The sequence below is a fragment of the Papilio xuthus genome, unplaced genomic scaffold, assembly GCF_000836235.2.
Source record: "Papilio xuthus unplaced genomic scaffold, Pxut_1.1 DF827777.1, whole genome shotgun sequence".
NCBI lineage: Eukaryota > Metazoa > Arthropoda > Insecta > Lepidoptera > Papilionidae > Papilio > Papilio xuthus.
Window position 1 is genome coordinate 7,430,767 of NW_013530872.1, and position 17,445 is coordinate 7,448,211.

Below are 17,445 nucleotides of genomic sequence, written 5' to 3' on the forward strand. Positions count from 1 at the left end.
ACGTTTAATATTCTATTACCGTTGCCGCGGGTGGATAATTTCTATATACCATTTAAGTTTTAAAAGCGAGGATTAAAGCGACTCCCATAACATAACTTTTTCCATAATGTTTATATTTCATATTTATCCTGAAACTTCGTTTGTTTTGTGTTGATTATGTTTTCTAACATTATACAGAAAGGTTTGTTATTTTTATTTTCTGATAAGGGCGCTGTTATTATATGTGTATAAATTATTTACATGTATTTTGATTCTTTACTAGCAATCTTATCTTTTTTATAATCTTATAGAATATAGATATTGGAATTACATTCCTCTAGCTGTCGCTCGCGACTCCGTCCGCGCGTTATTAAAAAGAAAATTAATTAGTAGCCTATATGTTCTTTCCGACTCTATTCTACATCTATTCATCGAGATCCATACAACCGTACTGGAGATACCTTATAAACATCCATCCATCAAAAACATTTGTATTTATAATATTAGTACGAAGAAAGATTTCAAATATACTTATACGAAACATTGACTTTCAAAATAAACAGTGAAGAGAAATGTTAATTAACTCCATGTTGAAGTGTAATTAGTGTGAATAAACATTGTGAACAGTTCGAAGTGGAATTGGAAAATATTTTACATTGATGTATCAGGCGAGCGGATATTTGTTTCGTATAGACTCGCGTATGTCGTATTTTCCGATTGCAGTGGAGGTTGCTACAACACTCCTAGGCTTACACGCTAATGGAAAATTTCTTTTAATTTGCTTTTAAATTGTAAAGTAAGTTTTTTATTTACGTCCCTGGCTAAACTTAAACTTTGTGCTCTTGCTTTAACTCTTGAACATTATATTGTTTTGCTTTCTAATTATCAACATTCTATTCTTTGTTTTTTATAATTCTCCGAAATGAAGCTTCAATCGATTAGCGGATTTAAGTTATTATTTGTTGCTATAAAGTCAATAGTTAGTTTAAACATAAAGTTAGATTTTAATAAACATTTAAAAAAGTACACTAAATGAACTTTATTCAAACTTTCTCGGTCTCACCTTGGCTTGGCTTTTGAGTTATGTTCAAGGAACTTCACTCTCTGAGAATATTGCTCGCGTTTGTTTTTAAAACATGTTGAGCTTTATACTACAAGATTTAAAGAAAGCAAAGAAATAAAACAAAGTGAGATTTTCTTACGATGCAGGCAAAAATCTATGATTTAAAAAAAAAGGAGTTCAAAACTTATTTTTACACAAAAAGAAAGGATTATCGTGGTCTCTCGGAGATCCTAAACATATAGGAATATTTAGGAAAGTTGGGAAACAAAGGAAAGTCTTGTAATCTTTAGCTATTAGCCATTTTACAGTTTGATGGCCAAAGATGCGCATCTTTATTATTTCTAAACAAATAAAATAAGTTGAATGCAATACATTTATTAAAACAGTTTTATGCTTGGAACACTTTTAAAACATGACGTACTTTTCAGCGTGTGTTGTTCATCTGGCCTCAAATTCTTTTACACAATTTATTAGAACGTGATAAATAAGCAGACATTTTAAACAAACTTTTAATTTAATTTATTCGTTACATTAAATTTAATTCACATTAATTAACACTAAAGGTTTTTAAAATAATTTTTCACAAATATAATAAATTATTAAGAAATAATAACGGTTTTAAAGTATTAACTTAATTGATAGATAAATAAAGTCCAAATTCGGGAAGGTGATTTTGAGGGAAATATTCCGATTCCATAAACAATTTCTATATTTTTATCTTAATTACAACAATGCGATAGCGTTAGTCAATCGGTGGCGGGCGAAGGGTTGATTGCGATGTTTACTTGCGGAAGCAGGAGATTGGATTGAAGTAGCACTGGCGGAAGCGGACCTGCCTCTTGTCGGCGCGCCATTGCTTCGCCAGCCGCCCGTCCATAGCGCGCAGACCCCAGCCTCGGCTCTCATTCTGGGGCCAGGAACGTCCCACCCGGGTCAATCTAAAGGTACAAATTAAATGTATAAGTGTACTATTGAGATTTGGAGGACTCTAGATATACGAAAGATAAGGAAGATATAGTCTGTTAAGAACCATCTGATAGTTACTTTAAAATTATGTTATGTATTTCGATATATCTTTTATTATATATTGGGTTAATGCATTCTACATTTATTGATTGAGTTATCGTTATTTTTAATTCAACTAGCTTTAAATAACTTTTAATCCTTAGTGGTTTATATAAATTATTTATTCTTGTCGTGTTTATCATTATTTACTTAGAGGAATACAGAAAGACTTTAAGCTATCGCGCTTGAATATATTAAAATACTTTTACAACATCGAATAAATTATCCTTATGAATGTTTAAGATTCTCTTCTTTAAATTTAATTAATAGTTAAAAAGTGAATTAAGTTTTTATAAGAGAAGGAAATGATATTTTATTACTTTCGCAATTTACACTTTCACCTGTAACTATTTAGATAGACTTATCTAAACCTTAACCTTAAACTTTTGTTAAGAAATCTTCATTAATCTTATAAAATAATAATCAATTAAAACTTTTAAGAAATTAAAAAAAAATTGTGTGATATTTCACAGCCGGGCATACTATGTAAAACAACGGAGTACGCCGTCGAAATTTTGTTAAGTTATATGAATAAATTTAAGTTAGAGACATCAATAATGCATTAGCCAGTGTTGTCGAGACCAACCTTTCCTCAGCGTCGAGTTGCACCAGCAGTTTGCGAAGTGCAGCCGCAGTGATGGGGTCCCAGGGCGCGGACATGTCGGTCATGTCAACCGCCTCCGGCCGACTCACTAGAGCGTTCTCAGACTGCTCCTCCTCTGATTCCTGAAAATTCCAAAAACTTAGATATGTAGTCCAAAACAATAAATCTAATCAAAGCAACTTAATTTTAAATAAATAATAGAGTATTCCGAATATGCACTACTCCTTTCTAGTTAACTTTGCATATCAATGAAAAGAACTGAAAAACCTACATAATTACATGTGAAATAGATTTTAGAGATATACGAGTATATAAGCAAAGAGTACATATGTAAGTATAGGTATGTACATATGTAATGTAAGTAAAGCGACACTTATTTACTGGAATAGCGTTAAATCATCGGTTACCAGAGGCGCGGCGCGCGTAGTCGCAAAGAAGAACGCAGAGCTGACGAGGAGAATGAATAAGATGTTGTAATTGGCACTTGAGTTCATGGTTGATGTTTTAGATCCGCCCTGTAAAAAAACTTTCGGTTGACATCCTTAAAAGTTCTTTAGGTTTTATGATGATGATAAAATTGTAATTCGACAACCCTATTTTTACAATGAAACTATTATTGTAAATCTTTGATATGGTTTAGATAAAGCCGCTAGCACCAGCATTTCATTATATTTTTGATTGCTTTGATGTATGGCAAGAGAACTAAATAGTTTCTTGAAATAACCTGTCAGTCAGTACAATAGACTCAAAAGATACACGAGACCCTCTAGGCTACATTTAAATATGATTAAACACTTAAAATTAAGACCCGTTTTCAAGAAAATGTCTGTGTAATTAACAATATGCTTATTTATCACTGCATACAAACTTCAAGCTGTACATAAATAGTGAACGTGCGCATTGTAGTAACATTGAACAGAACCACTTTCTTAAGAAAATGTCGGCAGTATATTATGAAATAAATGAACACAAATCATTAAATAAATGAAATTAAACACTTTTTACTATTTTATATCAGAGAATTTTGAATTATATTTAATATGTGTATCTCTTTCATTCTGTTTGAAAAAATAGAGACAAAAAGATGTTAGATAAATTTCACGGTTATATTCTCGTAACTTAACGCTAACACAATTTCTATATTACATTTTATCAAAAGTTACGTTGACATATATTAAATTAAATTAGTAATATCGTTGTTAAAATAACTTCGATATAGTTTACATTAAAGTAATTATTTATTAGACAAACGAGCATTCGTTAAAGTAAATTAAAAAAGTTATTTTGACAATAAATATTAAGGTTACGTAATTATTTTTATTTTATGAATATAAAAATTTAGAAAAGTAACTGCACCATAATTTAAGAATAATTTTTTTATTGTATGTTGGTATATTTGCCAACATCGCTAAAAATATTTGAATTTAATATTTGAAGCTTTTAAAAATACGGCGCTTTGTGGTTTTATGAGTTTGTTTTTAAAGTTAATAGTAATTCTTCCACGAAAGATCTTTGGCTTTAAAGATACTTTTTAGTTTTTCATATTTTAATTTGAGTTAACTATTAATTACGATTCAAAGTGATTATTAATTTCCGGTGTTGAACCGTGAACGACATTTAACCGACGTACTGCAAACGGAAATGCCTTTGGCGTTGTAATTAACTGGAACCAACACTGACATTTCACAAGCTAAAATATTATTTGTGTTATCTTTTAAGTGTCACTTCATTATTAGATAATTATAAAAAATTTCTTTACTTTAAATGAAACGAAATAATTATGACGGTCTTTTATATTTAAATTCAAGAAGTAAGGTACTTTAAAAATAGTTGACAGAAAACTGAAACTATTACTGCTCAATTAAAATTAACTTTGTGGTATTAGAAATCGCAAATTTAGTGTAATTACCAGTATAAAGATTAATTCCTGAAAATTTATTTTAGTGAACATTGTTGGCCAAGACCTTATGCAGAAAAAAACGAAGATTCGTCTCCAAACACTGCAGTTTTTCAAGTATTCTAAAGGTAAGTTTAAAAGTTCTATTAAATAGAGAAATTGCATGATCAAAGAATGTAGCTACGACATATAATAAGCTTGTAGGACATTCGTTTTATAAAACATGACGTGAATAAAAATAATTAAAAGGGGAAATTGTAAAACTAAGAAAAAAACCTGACAATCTTTCAATGCATTCTAACTGGGGACTCATTAGTTGAATGGTCGACTCGACAAAAAGCTTTGTTACAATAGAACGTGTAATAAGCCGTGTACGTAGCATGTTAATCAGAAGGGAAGGTATCTGTGATCGACATTAAATGAAGTATACGATTTATTTTTCTATTTTAATCTCTTTGAATAAAACCGATATGTCATACACATGTCCTATCTCTTTGTGTACACTTCTGACATATTTTTAATTACATTTTTATAGTAGAAAGCGACAAAGAGCCTTATTCATTAACAAGAAATAGTACCTACAATTATTTTGCGATGTGGCTACAACTAAAAGTACTTTGCAGGAAAGAGAATGATTGTGGATGTAAGGAAAAAGATTGAGGTAAAACGTATATTTAGGTTAAATTAATTGTGAATGTGTTTAATTGAAATTAGAACATCTGTTTACTAAGCTATTTAATTATGCCGTTTTGAAATTATTTCCATGTCTATTTACATTGTTAATATGCTTGAAATATTGTATCTTATCTTATTACCAATTAAACATATTAGACGCATTAGATTGAAAACGAAACTTTAATCGATAGAGTTGTACGGATTTTAATTTAACAAAGTTATAGTGAAATCTACCCTCGTTAAGGTAACGTTCTAGTTTGTATGTTACAACCAAGTTGTGTTAATCCCTTATTTGGTTATTAAAATGATTATATTAGAAATATAACCACAAAATTATTTTTATTTATAAATAATTTTTTAATTATTATAACTAAAACGTTATTTATCCCGAGATTTTATTAAATTAAATGTGATATAATCTTTAAAGCTGGAACAAATCTTAGCCGAAAAATATTACAATTTAACGGTTTGATAAAGTAATACCCAAAATGTAATTAATATGTTGTATAAACAGGCTCTCGCTTTTAAATTTAACCTTGTTAAAATATTCAATTGTTTGTCGACTATGCGAAACCAATAAACCGCAATTAGTCCACCTCTAACAAAGCAATAATGCAAATCTACAGACTAAATTCGTTTATTCATGTCGGGATTGTTTATACTTAGTACATACAAATATAAACAAAGTCTTCTATCGGTTATATTGTTATAAAAAGAAAATGGATTCATGAGCTTAGAGTTAGTAATATTAAAGGTTTTACAATTAATATAATTAATAAACTGTTGATGTAATGGTATTATGAGATTTATAGTTACATGTATAAGACGCTAAAGCAGTCCCTTATTGCAGACTAGCTGTCGTCCCCGATTTCGAAAGGTTGTTATTAAAAATAAAATAATTAGTAGCCTATGTGTTCTTTCAGACTATGTTCTACATCTATGACAAATTTCTACAGCAAGATCCACGGAGCCGTTCTGAAGATACCTTTAAACAAACATCCATCGATCCATATATGTACATTTGCATTTATAATATTAGTAAGATTTGTTCTACTTAATCTACACTAAGGACTTTGTTAGTGATTATTAAACGAATTCGCCTGTGATAGACTAACTACTAATTTCCTATCTGTGCGAAATTGGAGTTGAAAAGGTCTACATATTTTGAAGTGATGACATACACGTAAAGGAAGCTTGTTTAAATGGATGATAAAAATATTGTCCGACGTCTGACGTAGCGATACCCACGGGATTCATATCGCAGCACACACTGAACCTTGCAAGGTTGGATGTTGCCTTCACAAATAATTGGCTTTAGAAGATGTTAGTTATTATTACTCCTTTCCCTTTGAAATATATTATGATAGTTTTCTTATTATAATAATAAAATTCAGACAAAAACTCTATATGTTAAACGAGGGTTCGTAACAAATTATTACAATAATTGAAAAGAGTTTGTAGTAATTACTTGTTTATGATTTCATAATTTCTTTAAGCGTGTTTATGGTAATAAAATGAATAAATTCACACAGAATTATTGTAGGGTTAAAGTCTATTCTCTGGTAACAAATATACAAAAATAGTAAAAAGAAAGATTTTTGTAATTCGTATGTCAAAAAAATCATAATCACAGTAAAATCTATATTCATATATTCCTTGTATGTATCTTACGCGTAAGTTAATTCAACCGTGAAATCTTAGACGACGTATTATTAATATGCTTAATCGTTTAAGTTGAATGATGACATAAAGTAACAAGCTTACGTCTCGTCCTACTTAAAAGTCGATCACGATGCATAAACCCTATCCGTAAGCTTTTAACGACGCGCTCTCAAACTGCCATAAGGGAAGTGGTTAAGGGTTGGCTAGTGTAGAGTAAACATAATTGAATTTATATCCCGTAATCCCATTCACAAAATTTGTCTCCCAAAAAGGGTTAAATAGGAAAAAAACTATGTTATATTGAATTCTTTCATAGCCTTTTTTTTCAACAACGATCGATAAGTATATCGTATTTTACTTGCTCGTAATTAGATTCATTATTGAGAGCACCTTAAAGTACAAAAGAATCTATTTTTAACTTTATTTGCTTTTAAATTACTTACTTATTTGGCTATTCTGTCGTATTTATTCGTAACGAAGAAGCCGACGGCAAGACTATTTCGTACTTGTTCTCATTGTTCGACAAAAAAGTATTATAAATTCCATTATTTGTTAGCTTTTTAACATCGAACATGTTGTATGTTGAATTAACAACTTGTATAGAAAGTACTTTATTATTGTGAACATGTCACAAAATATTGTGCACGTTAACGAAAAAATAAACAAATCCTTTTTTATATTTTACGCATTACTTCCGATTCCTAAATATATTCATGATATTTTATTTTTCCTCTTTTCTCCAATAACGCGATAACGTCAGTAAGTATTTTCATTAAGGGCATTAAGACACTTCGGTTTCGCGCGGTCGGTAGAAATCTCATAAAAATAAATTCAATTTTTAAATTTTCCCTTTCAACAAATTATACGTAATATGTATTTTCGGGATTTTATACATTACAATTACGATAAGAAGATTCTGCTTTTATCAAGAAAGTATCAGATGTGTGGAAAATATAAATTATATTAAGTTACAAATTTCTTTAGTAAAACTACTAAAGCTTCCGGTATCCGTAATTTTATCCTCAAAGGAAGAGGAAATCTTTGAAAAATTTACATAAATATAACAAGTTTTCTCATAAAGGTACTCATTTTATGCGATACGAAGTATCTTAAACTTTATTTTATGCTGTATCGAGTTTCCAAAGCGGTTTTAGTTTTGTTGCATATCAATTCAGTTTTTCATGAAATGTTGTAGACAAAATTAACAGTCTTTTAATTATTTTGAAGTATATAATTAATAAATTAACTTTAATAAGGTCAATTACTATGTAATGAATTTACAAAACATATGTTTTTACAATCTATAGAAATCGAATTATATTACAATAATATTTTGTTTCGGCGGTCGACTCTTGATATTGTTTTGATTCCTCACTAAATAATGTATTCATAGGGGTTGTTATTGCTTAATTTTACTCCAAGCAATTGTATTCAATCGTGAATAGAGAAAATAAAGCCAAAGCTTTATTACAAAAAAAATAGTTTTTTCACTATATTTGAAATAATAATGCAATATTCTGAAATGTTTGATTCTCCTTATAAAAAGTAAAGAAGTTTTATAAAAAAATCTACTTTTAACTTTATCGATCGAACTAGAAAATGAAGTTCAACAGATTCGCAAAATACGATTTCTTAGTATTAAATTAAGTATTGCGCCTTTTGATAAATATTTATTGTACACGGTAAAAATTGAGTGAAATAAAAAAGTTCAAACATAAGAATAAAAAAGTTAAAAACTTACCGTAACAAAACACTTCGTCTATCAAGTATAGTATTTGAAAGTAACTTAGCGAAATCACTGTAACGGTTCTAGTCGAGCTCTTACTTCCGTGTTACCCCTTGATGGTTTTTGAAAGCAAATGAGAGCTAGGGGGTGTTCCGCGCGGTTATATAGTGGCTTGGTCGCCGTGTCCTCGCTGCGTAGGTGCTGTAGCGCGGAGCTACGAAGCCGCTACGATCCGAGCGATACATGTCCCTATATACATGCAAATATTAATCTTTCACGTTATTTATCGTGCATCTTCAAGACTGACATCTCAATTTCACACGTAACCGTAATTTTATACGACTGCTTTGACGTTCGTTTAATTAATCGTAGACAAATTATGTAGATGATTGTTCGATGTTTTTGTTTAGCATAAATAAAGTTCTATTTTGGTGGATACAATGTAAATGTATGAGGAATGGATTCTATACGTCGCTTATTAAAAGTTTTTAATCGTAATTCAAGACTCTGTTAAGAAGGTAAACTTATCGACCTACGTTAAAACCAGTGCTGTATATTTTGAATCATTAGGAATAATTTATTTGCTCAATCTGTTTTGTCAGTCATGATCTTTGGTACCTATTCGACATAGTGTTTTTTTAATCTTATTCTTGTAAGTGTACCACATGTGATATATTAGCATTACTTTTTAATATGTCTTTTACATATATTTCCAGTTGAAGCCTTTTACATCATTTTTTCTTCACGCTGTGTATGACCTTGTATGGCTTAATTATTTTAACAAGTTCAGTCTTGTATGAAACGGCCTTAACTGTGAGATCACTTTTATTATTCAGGATAAATTATTATTACTGCTCATAAAAAAATGAAATACATTAATAGATTTTGGTCACATCGGAAATGGACGGATATCAGACATCCGATCAAGTAGTCAAAGGTTCGAAACCCGTCATTAAACTTATGTCGTATACCATTTCTTAATACATAAGCTTAGTTGAAATTACACATAAAATATTAGTACATATATAAATTAATAAGTGAAGCGTAAACTTTATAAATATTTAAAGGAAGTTATTATTATAAATATATCCGAAAGAATAAAAAAAGGCTTAGGGTAGACCCCGAGCCCCTCGGTGGGGACGTATAGTGAGCTGATGATGATGAAAAAAAAATCGCTAATAATGAATTATGGTCAAATTTCCGCAAATGGGCGACCACTAATTAACAAAAATCTGATAATATATTACCGAATAACAAAAAACCAAAGGAAAAAATCTCTATTATTTTTTCCTTTGGTTTTTTTGTGATTTATTGATAAGGTAGTTGCTAGTTGCTATGTTTAAAGAATGTGCTTATTTCACAATTTTTACTGACCAGGAAAAAATCAAATATTATCGATACAATGTCCATTCCCCCCCATGACGAGGTGATATGGCTCAATAATGATTTGTGAGTGATAGCAAACGATTATACTTTAGCAAACACAGCCATGATAAGAATGACAAATTAATGCGATATTATTGCTTTCTACTAAGCCCTCGCTACTGGAAAAAAGGAAAATATACACAATTGTTTCCTGGAAACTGTAGTATTAAAACAAAGGAAAGAAAAGATTTTATTGCAGTATAAAATTAAAAAATGAGACAACGGTTATTTGTCTTTCTGTACAAAATTCAAAGGCAAGTTTTTTATAATGCTATTTAGAAATCAAATTAATGTAATTTATAGTTATAAAAAAATGAGTTTGTATAGTATAATTTCAAGATTGTACATTTATAAAAAGTAATGGCTTATATATCTGTGAAAAATAGAAAATAATAATAACATACACGAAGATATTCTTAGCGGCGGATTTAGACATTTTGTATAGATAATATAAATTCGCTTCATGTATAAGGTATGAATACATTTTAGTACACTACTTAACGCGATAAGAAGCTTATAGTATATTTTATCGAATGAATATTATAATATTTTTACTATAAAATAATTGTGATTATAAAAATGATGTCTAAGCCTTCACAAGTTCTAGACTTGTAGATTACATATCGAAGGCCAACGGGATATGTTTTCTTAGTAACTGAAACAGAGTGAAACGAAAAAAGAAATAAAGTACTCTTTTACTCAACATTAACATATATCCATTAAAACATTTATAATTTTAAAAGGAATAACATGAATCGTGATATTAACATACTACGATTTCTCGGCACATTTAATTTTCACATTAAAATAAATACTGCTGATAACATCTAAAGGAAACAGAACAAAACATTCTTCGACTCATTTTATTGTACTGTACACATTATTATAATATTCATTTAATTTAATTCGTATTTTATGCGAATCAAGAATGCTTGTGTCCCTAGACAAAAGTTTTTAAAATCAAAAACATCAAAAAAGATTTTTCTTCCGAAGTTTGAGGCATTAATACAATAAATTATGTAATGACACGTGAGTTCATTAAAACAAAAGGTAAATATGGAAAACAAAAACTATTATATTTTAACTGCCCATATTACATTTGACAGTTTTTATATTTTATTGGTTTTTATGATGAGAATTATGTGAACTTTACGGCTTTTAACTAAATTTTAATTAGTATGCCTTAACTGTCCCAAAAAATATCATCTACAATTATCTATAAGCTAATAAATTAATTATCTTATAGTTAAGGTATACCCCTTAACATAATAAGTGAGGGACTGTTTAAGTGGCCATTAAATGTCTGTGAGTGAAACTATTTCATATAAATTTTATTCCTTAAAATGAACAATGCATTTATGGCAATTTCCATAGCTTGCTCAGTTCGTCGACACGCGGTCTTTGACTCTTAACTTCCATTAAAATCTTGTGACACCTCGGAAATCGTTTAGACACATTTTATAACGATGTTTCTCGTGTGGATGGATTTTAATTAGGAAAGCTATTTACTTACATTTTCTAATTTTGAAATATACTGATTTTTAATGCAAGGTAATAAAAGTTATAAATAAATATTGGCTTATATCTAACAAACTCGTAAAAAATAGCGAATTTATTTTATTCGAAACATAGTTCGTTTGGTCAAAAGAAGTAAAATAATAGCGTAATAAATATTTACACATTACAAATTGTTTTGACTTATCAAAATACTGTATATAAAAAGGATCTTGTTTCTCTTCATTTTGCTTGACTTCGTTCAGAATGAAAACAAATGAACAATTATTTTTAATGATATAATAATAAACAAAATAAAATCACGTACATATATTTTCAATGTAAATAAATTGTATAATGTTACCGTCCATCCTCCTTTTAAAACGTATACGAGAACTATTTATTATTATATTTAATATTCCTTTTCTATTTAATATTAAGCTGTGCCAGTTCAATAGCTAATAAATTATCATATTATATGCGAATGCATTAATTATATATAATAAATATGTGTTGAATATTGATAAAATTATATTATGTACTTTAGTATATGAGCATCCACATACAATATACCAGGTTAGAGACAGAGATGGCGCCACATTTGTAAACGTCAATAAAACTTAACAATACATTTTATAAAGCAACCGCTATAATTTATAATGGATACCTAAGTGCTTTAAAAGGGGGTGCGTTGCGAGTGCCGTATCCATTTGCTGTTCAACACAGTTTTTATGTCCATTAAAATAACTTATACTAAAACCATTTATTACTTACATGTAAATATGCATATGACACCTTAGAGAAGAGTTAAGTGTATGTAACGGCATCGTAGGCCGATAGCCGACCTCCATGACTTTTCAAGAAGAGGGATCGTAGGCTGAATGCGTTACAGTTACACAAATTTTCCAAATTTTTTCGTAGCACTATTCGTAACCTGATTGTAACATTGCTCGTAGCACTATGTGTAGCGTTATTTTTAGTACTTTTCGTAGCACTGTTGGTAGAACCGTTCGTAGTACAGTAAGTAACAGTTCGGAGTACAGTACTCGTAGCATTGTTCGGATGTATAAAATTTTAATTTGTCGTAACCTAACCGTAAGTGTCCACTGTCATAAAATTCGTACAAAAACATCTGCTATCTCTCTTATTCTGGTTGATAAACTTGTGATAAAAAGTTGTTTAGAGATGGGCATTTAAAACTCACGTTACTGGTGTACATGGTGCCATTAAAATCACAACAGACAAATTAAGTATACATTTTTTTACGAACAAAAAACCGTGATATGATTTATTGAACTAAAAGGTTAGTTAAGTAGCACTTATGATGGTCGTAATGAAATATTGCCAATAAAATCTAAACGTATTTTCCCATAAATCTATAAAGCACGTAGCATGTACTGTTTATTACAAAACGATGTACTCGCGGCAATGTTGATCTGCAATCAACGAAATTCCAAGGTCATTAATATAATTGGAAAACATTTATGTTATTGGTAGTGATTACTGTTAATAGAAAATTGTTGTTGCCATAAGTGCATGTTGATTAACACGATCCTACTTATAAATGTAAACAAACATTTGTTTTATTTATTACTAGCTGTCGCGCGCGACATCTAGTCCATCTATCCATCCACATCACATCCATCTAAACTTTCGCATTTATAATATTAGTAAGTTAAATAAAAAGCAGCTCTTCAAGGTATAAATTCAAAGAAAAAAAATGAATTAATAGTATCCTATGTCCGTCTCCTCGCTCTAAGCTACCTCCTCACCAATTTTCAGCCATATCGGTAAAGCCGTTCTTGAGTTATAAATAGTGTAACTAACACGACTTTCTTTTATATGTATAGATTAAAAAGAATAACATTGTAATTATAGAAATCCAAAGTAATTCATTATTTCTACAAAAACCTATTATTATTATTACTATTATTTTATTAAAAAAAGAAATATATTTCATAATAAGTTATTTTTCAATGGAATTTTACAGTAATATTTTCATTATTAAATTGTCTAAAACAGGTTATGTAAATTGTTGTTACTAACGTTGATAGACCACAAATATATCGCCAAGGGAGTAGATGCCAATTAAGAACCGAAGGTCAATTTGAGTATCACGCAATCAAGTACAAAACTACAGTAGCGTAAACCAATATAAGTTGCAAAGGCAAATAGGCCTCCCCAGGTGTCGTACTAAAGATTTACCTCGCATATTGCTCTGCTGTTTATTTCTAAATTAAGTAAGTTAATTATCATAGTTACGTAATTACATTCAATTTTGACGCACTATTTTGATTAACCAAATAGAAAGATTTTGAAACATAGACCTACAGACAAAACATGTAAAGTGCTTAGCACTGGATGGGATGGTTATATAAGTCAATCTACACTAATATTAGAAGAAAATATAATTATATTATTACATTCGCTAAAAATAGGAACATATGAAAGTTTCTTTGGAAAGTTTATCATTAAAAGATATATTTCTTATTTTACGTTTATCTATATATATATAAAAGGAAGTCGTGTTAGTTACACTATTTATAATTCAAGAACGCCTTTACCGATATGGCTGAAAATTGGTGAGGAGGTAGCTAAGAGCCATGGGACGGACATAGGATTCTATTTATTCATTTTTTTTCGAATTTATGCCTTGAAGAGCTGCTTTTTATTTAACTTACTAATATTATAAATGCGAATGTATAGATGAATGTGATGTGGATGGATTGATGGGTGGAGTACACTAATTAAGTTTTTTATATATCCACACGGTCGGAGTCGCGGGCGATAGCTTGTTTAAAATAAACACAACATCACAACGTCCGAGATTGTACTAGATAATATTAACTTAAATATATTTTCAGTTAGAATATCCAGTGAACCATAATTATATGTTGTTGATTCCATAAGCAGTCTAACGAGCAGACTGCGAGGCCCTTGTTACATGCTCCGGTGACCGCCCGCTTTAAATAAACAGCAATTTCTACAAACATCTTTTGAGATTATGCAATATGCTAACTGACGCCAGTGACTTTATTCTTGTGTAGGATCACCTTATTCATATTTAGTGCTCAGAAATTATATAGGCTACTTTTTAACGCAAAAAAGGGTTGTGAGGGATTAAAAGTGGGGGTTGGAAGTTTGTAAGGGAAAATCGTAATTTTTTCATTTAAAAGCTCGAAACTTATAATATTTTTTAGGCTCTTAATATGATAAAAATAAATATGACATTCACTGTTTATAAAAATTTTACTCTCAAGAATACAAAATAATTTTAGGGGGTGAAAGTTTTTTTTAGAATATGTGAGGTTTATTATCCTAAAAAATACATAAACTATGTAATAAAAAATACATAACTAAAGTTATGTTGCAATTTCCAAGTATTGTCCAGTACCACGCAGCTTTAAGGCAGCATTTCACGCGAACGAAGTCGCGGGCACAGCTAGTGTTTACATATATTATTATTTATGACTATAATATTTAAGATAACATGTCTCAAACCACCCTTGGAATGCTGGGAATCGTTACCTTATCTTGTAACCTATTTATCATATTTGCAGTTTTATTTTGAACGTGAAATTTTATGTTGTTCGTAAAAAAAGCTAAAAGATATCCATATATAATAAGATAATTTTATTGATAATGCTTATAATCTAGAGATTTTAACTATATTTAGATGATAGTTTTTTTTTAAATAAACAAACCTTTTCGTCCATAAGCCGAGAGTCTCGTCATTTTTGTTTGTTTTAATGTTATTTAAATTATGCTTTGAAAGTCAATTAAGAATTTTAGTTGTCGGTTTTCTATCGTATGTGGTTTTCGGTTCGCAGGCGATGTTTCAATTAAGACGTAATGTGACGTAAAATGATTAATTTTCTAACACTTAAATCATAGGCTTGTGATTATTTAATTAGAAAACAATTCCATATATTTACCAAAATTCTAAGCAAATATATTTACTACTAGACACAAGACAAGGTAGGTACAGTTGTATTCTATTATTTGAACACTTTATCTAAGATATCAGTTCACTCAATCAGAGATGATATCGCATTACGTTACGTATTAATCCAATGCCTTTATTCTCTTTACTCTTAAGTAAAAGCCTTTTAATAAATACCACAGGTTGTCAAGATTTTTTCTACGTAGTCACTAGTAAAAGTTAATTTAAAATCCAATAAGCTGGTTTGCATTACTCTTGGGTAAGAATGCAAATTAAATGACACTATTCTCTTTAAAATTGGTGAAACGATTTATGCTATTTGATATTAATATATATTATATTAATATCAAATAGCTAATAATAATGCGGAGCATCGGTGGCTCAAGGGTCAAGCATTTGACTTGCAATCTACATGTCCTGGGTTCGAATCCCGCCATGTACCACTGTATTTTTCGATTTCCGATTTACATATGTACATTTATCCAAAGTTCTTACGGTGATGGAAAACATAGTGATGCAACCTGCACATATCTGAGAAGAAAATCAAAGATATGTATAAAGTCAACCAACCGGCACTTGGTCAGCGTGGTTTACTATGGCCTAATCACCCTTAACTTAGGGTAGGCTCCGAGCCCCTCGGTGGGGACTTATAGTGAGCTAATGATGATGATGATGATATTAATAATAGCTATATATTTTTGCACACTTTTGTTCTAACAGTGGAATAATACCACATAATGCGCCACTTAATAGACTATTTATGCATTCTGGACTATTGTATGCAATATTATCAAAGTATTGTAAATAGAAGTCCATGCTAATTGTAAGCGTGGATAATTGTCCGTACAGTTGAATCCAGGTGTGCATTAAATTTTAGTAACCCACGTCCACAATAAGCTAGCACGCTCCATGAATCCGCAATGAGATGTAATTGCTATAAGGTCATGAGAATTACACGTAGGCACCATGAACAAAAAGTTAAAAATATACATTAAATTAAAATAATGTTTGAATTTAAATACTGATTGAAATAAGATTTATTATCGGAAAACAAAACGAGTTGCAATCTTTACGAAAGTATTTTAATAGTGGACCTTTCGTAGTGCTTTAAGCAATGTACATTTAATAGAAAAAAATTAATAACAATTCTTAACAGTTTGAGTAAATAAATGCACAGTTTACTTATTATAAGTATTCTAAGCGCAGTATTCTTTCAAAAACAATTTCAAATCTATTTGAAAAAAGAAAGCGAGAAAATCGTATCGCTGTCCTTCATATGCCATCCGTTGCTACTTTCATTCTTTTGTAACAGAAATGGCTGACGGTTGGAGCACACAACACGACATCGAGTCGTTTTTGCTCGTCGCGGAAAATATATACAAGGAAATATCAGTTATTCTAGATCAGAACATCATACGCCCTACTTTAATGCCCTTTCGTTTGTAAAAGATACACCAAAAATTATAGCATAGAAAAGTTAAATAACAATATAATGATCAATAAAAAATTGCCAAACTTTTATCGAAGGATGTAAACAAAGATACTCGGTGAGATTTTTTAGAAATAAGTAAGAAAAAAAGTACTAGAAAACTTATTTTTATTACGAGTGTTTTTAATGTACTTTTTAAGAATCTGCTAAGTCTTATAGAATGGTAAAAAAAATCCGATTGTAGCAAATAACTGTATCCTAGAGCCATCTATTGGCAATTCATACTTACTCTAAGATATGGCAGTGAAGAGATTCGCACCTACAGGTTCGCACGTACAACTTCGTTCTCTTCGTATATGTTTAATCTTAACACAAGATGTCAGTATGGTATTAAATATTATACAAGATAAATAAATCTCTTTGAAATAATATTATTCTTAAATCCGTTACTATATTGTGAATATAATGTTAATAGATTATTTA

The 17,445-nt window shown here is 29.9% G+C and overlaps 1 protein-coding gene across 1 annotated transcript; it reads right to left on the reverse strand.

Moving 5' to 3' along the window:
• Positions 1-1,602: 1,602 nt before the first annotated feature.
• AST-C (allatostatin C) lies at positions 1,603-8,789 on the reverse strand. Its single transcript, XM_013309172.1, has 4 exons — positions 8,687-8,789; positions 3,119-3,226; positions 2,694-2,833; positions 1,603-1,980 (listed from the first exon to the last, which is right to left on the reverse strand). Exons 2-4 carry the CDS (start codon positions 3,203-3,205, stop codon positions 1,824-1,826), a joined length of 384 nt encoding a protein of 127 aa, XP_013164626.1. The 5' UTR covers positions 3,206-3,226; positions 8,687-8,789; the 3' UTR covers positions 1,603-1,823.
• Between the last annotated feature and the right edge of the window lie 8,656 nt (positions 8,790-17,445).